Raw genomic sequence first — 8542 nt, forward strand, 5'->3', positions numbered from 1 at the left:
GGGTGGGGTGAGGAGCAGACAAGGCCTTGACCCTGTGTCAGCACTGCTCAGCAGTAACTAAACCATCCCTGTGTTATCAGCAGTGTTTCCAGCACAAATCCGAACCATAGCCCCATACTAGCTACTGTGAAGAAAATTAACTCCATCCCAGCCAAAACCAGCATAGCATGTTAGCCCTTTAGGAAGATGAATGTTTTGATCTCAATATTCCTCATCTTTTATGTATTTTTTTCAAGAGCATACAGAAAAGTAGCTACAGAAATAGAACCTTGATCTCAAAATCTCTATCGCATGTCTTAATTACCAGACTGTGATTATATGTATGCATTATAAACTCCCCTGGCAGCTGGTGACAGGATTCCAGTTCAGTCATCTACTGAGCTTTCCTTCCATTTTTGTGGGTGTGCTCTCTGAAAGAAGAAGAAATCATTCTTGAAACTGGGACTGGGTTAAAACTGTGAGGAAGATCATTCACATGCAAGCTTGTCCTCTGCCTTAGAAGGCAAAAAATAAAGACGTTCACGGAAATCACTTCTCCAGTTAGAAATATGGGTCTTTTTAATACAAATGTAGAAGATTTGTAGGTTTTGTGCTAGCAGTTTCTTTCCTTTTTCAGGATCTGAGCTTCTGTTTCGTTGTAGGGAGACGTCATTGGAATGTCATCCCTCAGGCGTGGGAATCTGTCGTCTGATGTGTTACTGAAAGCAAGTTAATTTAACCGTGTTTGGCTTCTGAAGATACCCCTCATGAACATCCAATCAACTTTTTTTTTTTCTTCCTCAGGATTTTAGGTTCCGTACTTAAATTTAAGTCTTTTCTAGGTGCACGCAGAAGTATCAGGTGCCACTTGGGAAAAATCTGTTGAGTAGAGCAGCAGAGGTGCCTATATTAGATCAGAAACACGCTTTGCCAAAAACAGCAGTTTAAGGAGCAGTGGGCTTGGAAGTCTGCTTGGCGGTGTTGGGTAACGGCGGGCAGTTCCAGGAGAGGTGAACTCCTCTAGGCTGCCTTTCCCACGAAAGGCTGGACCAGAGGGTCTTCTGAGGTTCCTTCCAGCCCGGGCTGTTCTGTGGTCCTGTGTGCTGGTACTGCCAGTCTCCAGTTACGCCAAGGCAAGCAGTCTGCTTTTGGTTTGTTGCTCCCAGTGGTAAACTTGACTTCCTGGACTTTTTCTCTAAACTTGCAAAGTCTTGGCCGAATGTACTTCACGTTTGTATCCTTCTACTGTTTGTTTTCTGTGTTTGTCCATAGGAGAGCGCACCAGCAGAGATAGTTGCAGAGGGTGGTAAAATGCCTGGTTTGCAGGCGATGGGGATACATGGGGAGCTCTTAGGCTGGATTTTGCTGCAGGAAATGGGAATGCCTTGAGGAGCTGTCGTTCTTGTGCGTATTTGGTGTCTTGTTGATTTTTAGGAAACACAGCCTCCAGGATGCGTACACTGCTTTTTAATTCCAGTTTATTTTCAGTTCTTATTTCTTTATGGGATTTTGTGGCCTGTGCTAGGAGAGGAGGAGGAATATTTTTCTCTCTGTTGGAATTTAAGCCCCATTAATTGACATTTTAACATGAACTTGAATTCTCCCCACACAGTGATGCAGACTGCATGGTTATTGATAAGCTGGCCATCACTGACATTGGAATGACAAAAGCATCCAAACCCCTGAACAACGTGGCCCAGCACTCAGAGGAGCGCCAGAACACCGCCGCTGTTGTCACAGCTGTCACGGAAACGGCCACAAAAGACAGGTGAGATGGTCAAAACTCCTTCACCAGCCTGTGACAGAGAATAGGTTTTTACTGTGTCACTGAATGCGGTTATTCGACCATTAGTGTACGGTCAAAGTTACACGAGTAGTACATCGGGAGTGTCTCGGAGCACATTATACTGCAGGTAGTGTATAGCTATTACTGCGATATATTGCACATATATTTCAGTTTCCCAGAAGTGCTGTCAAATCATCTGTCCTATTAAAATAATGGCCTTCTCATTTCTTACTCATGCATAACAAATACTCAGATAGTATGGGTTTGTATGTTCAGGTGAACATATAGACATTTACAGCTAAAATATTATGAGGAAACATGGGAATGTGTTTTGATAACTGAAACTGGAAGTAATCTCAAGGAGAAATGGTATTAATAATTTTTTGTGAATGTGACAGTTTAGGTCTTTTTAAATATGGAAACCAATCCTTCTGCGTATCTAGTGCTGTCGCCTCCACAGCTTTGCTCTGGCTCCTGCTTTTGGCCAGAGAGATGTGGATCAATAAAGAGGTGCTTCTGCTCTTCTGGAGCTAAGGCAGCCTCTCTTGGGTGTCTCAATCCTCCTGGAGCAAGCTTGCTGTCAGACTGAATCTCAGACGATGGTGCTTAGCTGAAGCCAGACATCTGGGCCATCCTACGGGAATTTCTTCGTTAGGTACTTTTGGTGAGAGGAAGAAGTTCTAACCAGCACTTTGAGCCTCATGCTACCAATCCACTCAACTGCACTCCATTAAAATCTTTCCCGGCTATCGGCATTATTGCTGCTTCTATCTCTCCAGTACAGCTACTGCCTAGCATTTGAGCCCACAATTCACAACCAGTCTCACACAAATTCTAGTGCTAGTGTAACGCATATTTGGGAGGAAGCCGAGTATCCCATCGGGTCGTTGTTCTCACCACCGCACCCCAGGTACTGTCAGGGCCCTGAGTGCACCAGTGGGCAGCAGGAGCTGAGCCGGGACCTGAGGGTGACGGCAAAGTGGGGGGCAAAAGTCCTGCAGACAAGGTGCCCAGTCCCATGGGACCCCATCCAGCGATCACCACTCACGTCCTCGTCCTGGGACGAGGTGGGTCCCGGGACGAGCCATGGAGTCAGTTCAGCAGGTCTGCAGCAGGAAGGTGCAAAGCCATGCGTACGGCATAGCTCCGGCAAAGACCTGAATCCAGCTCCCAGGCTGATGGTGGAGGGTGCCTGCGGGGGGAGGCCCCAGACGAGGCTGGTCAGGTCAGAGCCTTCTGGTGGACTCAGGACCCTGATGGTCGTGTTCCAAACTTCTGGTTCATAGATTGATTAATGTTGTGTAATCAGCAGTCAAAGCTGACTTCTCAGTTTCTATTTTGATTTTTTAAATGTAGTATTTTGTAAAGGACTCGGAGGAGGTTCTCATTGGGAAACTAATAATGTTTTATAAGGCAGAAGAAACAAAAATAGAGGAAGGATGGCTCAGATACTACTGAAGAGGAAAGTTTCCAACCAGGATGAAAGTAAGCTTTAGGAGCGAGTATGTTCCAGTAGTTATATTTCTCTAATATTACTCTTTGGGTTTCTCTTTAGGAAAGAAGAAGTCTTGCCCTGTGCTGAAGCCACATTAAATGGCCCTGCTTGATGAAACAGATGCAATGGGACGTGTGTGATCCAGGCCAGGCTGCTACCTGGTGATGCAATTTGTCAATTTTTTTTTTTTTTTTTCATTTTAATTTTTTTTTTTAATAAATGCTGCATTGATGAGAGAGCTGGCATTCAGGACCAGACACGCAGTTTCAACACCAACAATCTGTTCTGAAAGACACTTGCATTGTCTAAATGTAGCATTGATCAGTTAGTCATCACAGGAATGATGGGGTTCTTCCCAAGCAAGCCTTCTGCCTAATTTTAGTTCCTTGTCCCCTTCCCTCTCTCCCTTGTTTTTGTTTTGTATTTGGGGTTCAGTCCTGTTTTCTTAGTGTTATTGCACACAGTATTCAGCTTCTCTTCAGAAAGGTAGCAGGTCTAACGCTGGGACTTGGACAGTGCACAAGAGTCCCGCAGTCGTGTGACCAAAGTTCCTGATGGAGCTGTCTTTGGGCAGCATTTGCACCGCTTTTGTATAGCAATAAAGCCTTATCAGAAACATTTCATAGGAGGAAAAGATGCAAACACTTTAAATGGGATGAAGCAGGGAGGGATTTTATTTTACATTTTTGTGGGGCGGGAGGGAAGTCATTGACATTGTCCCAAACAAGAGGCCAAGTAGCTAGCTTGCTGTAATGCTGAACTGTCTTGAGAAATGGGAATTTTCTGCATTCCAGTGAATTGCTCAGCGCTCTCTGCTCTGGAGACGTGACAGTTCACTGCAGGATCTCGGGTCAGTTAGCAATTGGCCTCTTCTGTCCGAGCCATCAAAACTCAACTTCCCGGATGTCGTCCTCCGTTGGCTGGAGAGTATGCAAAGAAGGTAGCATGTTGTTTGCCAGCTAAGAGGATAATGATCCACTGGACTGCTGCCGTGCAGGAACGAGAGCAGATATGGCACAAACAGGTTATCAGGTGTTTGCTGGCTTTTTGGAGACTTAATGTATTTTCAAATTATTATGGAAATCCTTTTCTGTTTGTTTTGTTCTGTTTTTAAAGTTTTTAATGGATGCAGGAACAGCAACACTTTTGCACTTTGTACCTAGTGACAACATTGGAGAGTGAAATGGCCCCAGCACAGGACTCCTCCTGTTACTCCCCAGGTAGTTGGTCATGGAGAAGTTTGGGCGGGGGGGACACACACATACCACTGCCTTGGGATAGTAGAGTAAAACAGTATGGAGAAATGGACTGCGCTTCAAACTGCCTGGGAGCAAGGTCAGCTGAAGGTGTGTACTTGACTCTGGAACACAGGATCTTCTGCGTAGGCTGAAGGACCTAGTCCTGTAAAGACTGTACCAGTTTCAGACACAGGTCTGCACTGAGTGGTGCTGGCCTCTGCTTTGAGCTTGTTCCCAGGCTGGAGTTGTGCACATAGATCATACGGGTGTAGATGTTGGGCCACTTGCAGAAGCAGGCTCGGGCTGGTAACAGCAGATTGCCACGACCAGTGCTCCAGTGCTTATTCTCTACCCCTGTAGTCTAGATACAGAGCTGGGCCTGCTTTTGTGTGTAAGCTGTATGCTGAAATCCACCTGTCAAATGTTAAATGCCGCTTATTTTATTAGTCCAAGACCTAAGCTGGAAAATCATTCACTTTGGAATAAAAGCATGAAGCTTGACACATAGGTAGCCAAATGGCTTATTTTCAGATATATTCTCACTTGTGCATAACGAGGGACTTTACCCTGTGAGTATGAAAAAGTACCTCACACAGATCTGTTGTTATGAGCAAAGGCATCCTAGCCAGACTTCAGTCTTTTTAAAAATACTTTATTTTTAACTGTGATATGTATGTAGTGCATATGAAATTTTCTTAACTGTATTGAGAGGTGGTGTGGGGGGTGGGGAGTGAGATGAACAAAACGTTTTCACTGTTAGAGTCAGTCTGTTCTGCTGGATCAGTATCCGACGGTGATGTACCCGCAGCACAAGGTTATCCTTGTGTGCCCAAAGATAACATATTTTCATTTTTGCTCTTAGGGAAAATTGAGGATTTGCTTTGCTGGAATACCAGATATGGAGGTTGCAGTGCAGAAAGCAGGATGAGATTGCTGTGTGCATCTTGGAAGTTGTGTGCTAGGGTTGTGGGCCACTTGTATGCTGCTGACATAGCTGTGATATCTCTCAGCTGCAATTACTCGGTAAGCAGGTGCTTTCGTGGCACAGTACTGTTGTTCTGGAAGTCTTCTCACTCACTCCTTGTAATTTAAAATAAATAATTTAAAGTTACATTGCGCTGGGAGGGAAAATCTCACTTTCTGCTTTGGTTACCCTGCTTGCTATTTGGAGATCGATTGCACTCTTAGCCAGGATTATCAGAAATGATTAGTGGGTTTGAGTTCCTAATTGGAGACACATTAAAGTCTTAACTTTCAGAGGATTGGTGCTAGAGGTTTTCTGAAAAATCAGGTTCTCTTCGGGCATTCTTTAAACACCCAGAAATGATACTATGAAAACTGAAAAATCATTCATCTAATACAACAGCGATGCAGCCTATTCCAGCAACTGGTTGAAGACCATGACTGGGCTTCAGTCCCATTAAATACCAGGTGATGGCAATAGTTCTCTTCCAGTCTGTTCTCATTCATGGTTCTTGACCATGGTGCTTGCGGGTTCCACCATGCTACAATTATGACCAAGTCTGTGTAGGATCGAGAGATTAAGGGGAAATGTCCCTAGCAGGCACAATTTGATCATCCTTCTGGCTTGATACCTTTTCAGCCACCTTGTTAAACAGATAAATGATCTTTGCATTAGGTTACATCATAGACAGGGGTCACCTTACATCACCTCGAGCTGTCCTGGCCGATGTTGCAAGAATACCGATTAGCTGTACCCGCCTGATCTGTTCGTGAAGCCTTGGTTTGGGGAGCAGTAACCTCCACTGGAAAAGTGGTACGGAACAGCTGGCAGCAATAACGTCCTAAAACGTTTCGGAGAGATATGCAAGGACGTGTCTGTCTGTGCCTTTCGTTGCAGATTCTGAACTTGTCATTCATTAGCTTTTGGCTTTGAGTCTATAAATGTAAATGAAAGCTTTAATAATGTATTTAAACATATCCAGTAAGCAGATCTAAAAATACAGTTTAGTTACTGAGGGGTTCGTTATCTAAGTTTATTAATTTGATTACTTGTGTCCAGTTACTTTTGTGATAAGACATTTTACTGGTAGTTAAATAGATTTGTAGAAATGCACAAGCTCTCTTGCTTTTGTGACAGTGAATGATTCCTCCACATTTGGGATTTAAGCTCTGAATTATACCTCATTGCTGCCACACCAGCCAACAAGCTGATCTAGAAAAAGTTCCTCATCCTTGGTATGTTGGAGTTTGCAGTTCAGAACAGATCCAGAGTCAGATGATGGTTCCCTTGCCTGGCTCAAATAATTTTATAGGTAAACCGTGCGTAAATTTCTTTCTCGTTGTAAGTCTGAGCTTCCCATCTATCTGGAGTCACAGTGGGTATGTAGAGGTTGGAGGGTCCCACTGCCTGTAGTCTGTGGCCTCTCTCGGTCCCCGTTGTTGTCTGAGCTTTCTTTCTCGCCGTCCCAGACCACTGCCCAAAGCCCTGCAGGGCAGCTGGGCTCTGTGACTGCTTTCTGTTTTCGGGTGACTGTAAGGCATAGCATGCAGTGACTTGAGCCCTTTCCACGGGTCAGGCCGTGCCACGTGCAGTGCCAGCACTGTGTCCCCGTGGCGGTTGTTCATGGTGGCATCTCGGGGCACGCTGACTGCTGGAGAGCTGTGTTGCCTTCTCACCAAGTAAGCCGTGTGCTCTAGGGAAGGACTGTTACCCAAGGTCGGAGCAGATTGTATTGTCTACTGAAAATGGATTTACTTAACCCAGCTGTACCCTTTAAAAAACTGCTCGGCTTGCTTAGATACTTGGTCAGAAAGCAATGAAGACTAACCAGAAGTTATATTCAGCACTGTTCTTCCTCATTTATGTGCAGTATTTTGAATCTGTCCATATCAATATGGTATATATAATTTTAGGTTTGAATATGTATACTGATGAGTGTGTATATAGATATATATTTGCAATATGTATTATTCCGTGTATATTTATACACACACAGTTGGATATTGTGAGAAACCTGGTGAAGCAGAGACTCAGAGCTCAATGAGCCTAACTTTTATATCTATGTACAGCTCCATGATCAATAGCAAGTCATTGACAAACATTCGTTGTACAAGACCAAAACCAGCAAGGCATACCTTACTGGGGGGAAAGTGGTTCTGCTAGAACATTCTAGTTCAATGGTTTTGCCCAGCTGGGCATTGATAGGGTGGATTACAAGAGAGCAGCGGCTTGTCCAGTGATCCCGCTGTTGTTCCTGGTGTCCCTGCTGCTGCAGAGCCTTGCCCACGTGCTTTCACGCTGGGAGAGGAGGGGGCCTTTTCTGCACAGTTAGCAGTTAAAAAGTAATCAGTTCAGCCGATGCTAAATAATTCTTGAATCGTAGCACACTTGTCTCTGGCTGGTTGGATTGTGGGGAAAAACATGCTCCTTTGGATGATACGGCTGTTCAGGAGTCCTGACTGTTGACTGTGCAACAGATGACTGTTTTTCAGGCGTCCAAACTGCTGTGTTCAGTACCTGGGTGTTACACTGGGGGGGAGCACAGTTGTAGGGCTTGCAATCAGAAAAACCCTATGCTGCAGAAAGATAAAGCGTAACTAGTTTGGAGCCATGGAGATGTGATCCGATAGATTAAAACTCAAGTGGTTTGGATTACTTATTTCTGTTGCTCACTACGGGCTTTTAATGCTGGGTGCAGGGACGACAGCACTGTGAGCAGGAGGGTGGTTACGTACCCTCTTCAAACCAGGGGAGGTCTGGAGTTGGGTTCATGGGTTTGAATTCCCTTGCTGTCCCAAAGAGGTGAGGTACTCTCTAAAATTGTATCCACCAGCTTCAAATTGAAGTTTAGGTGAGAGTCCTTTGAAGGAAAGTAATCAAGCAATGTGATTGTAGTTTATTCAACAGTTTTACCAGTCTTCTAACAAAATTTTCCCACACACAAATAATAATTTATTGCTGCTTCTCTTGAGTCGTAACAGTTACGGCAGACAAAATCCCAGTTATTGATCTGGATAGTATGTCCTCAGTGAAGCCTGATACAAATTTCATGAGCGTCCCAAGGCTTTGCTGCCCTTACT

The 8542-nt window shown here is 44.6% G+C and overlaps 1 protein-coding gene across 2 annotated transcripts in view; it reads left to right on the top strand.

Moving 5' to 3' along the window:
- Positions 1–7936, top strand: part of PPP6R2 (protein phosphatase 6 regulatory subunit 2) — a 110451-nt gene extending 102515 nt beyond the window's left edge. For both annotated transcript variants that reach the window (XM_009272440.1, XM_009272441.1), the window contains 2 exons: positions 1592–1747; positions 3321–7936. In XM_009272440.1, the coding sequence (XP_009270715.1) occupies positions 1592–1747; positions 3321–3372 (208 nt within the window). In that variant the 3' untranslated portion in view covers positions 3373–7936. The remainder of the gene's footprint in view (positions 1–1591; positions 1748–3320) is intronic.
- Positions 7937–8542: the final 606 nt, after the last annotated feature.

The sequence above is a fragment of the Aptenodytes forsteri genome, unplaced genomic scaffold (assembly GCF_000699145.1).
Source record: "Aptenodytes forsteri isolate BGI_AS27 unplaced genomic scaffold, ASM69914v1 Scaffold302, whole genome shotgun sequence".
In the NCBI taxonomy this organism is placed as follows: Eukaryota; Metazoa; Chordata; class Aves; order Sphenisciformes; family Spheniscidae; genus Aptenodytes; species Aptenodytes forsteri.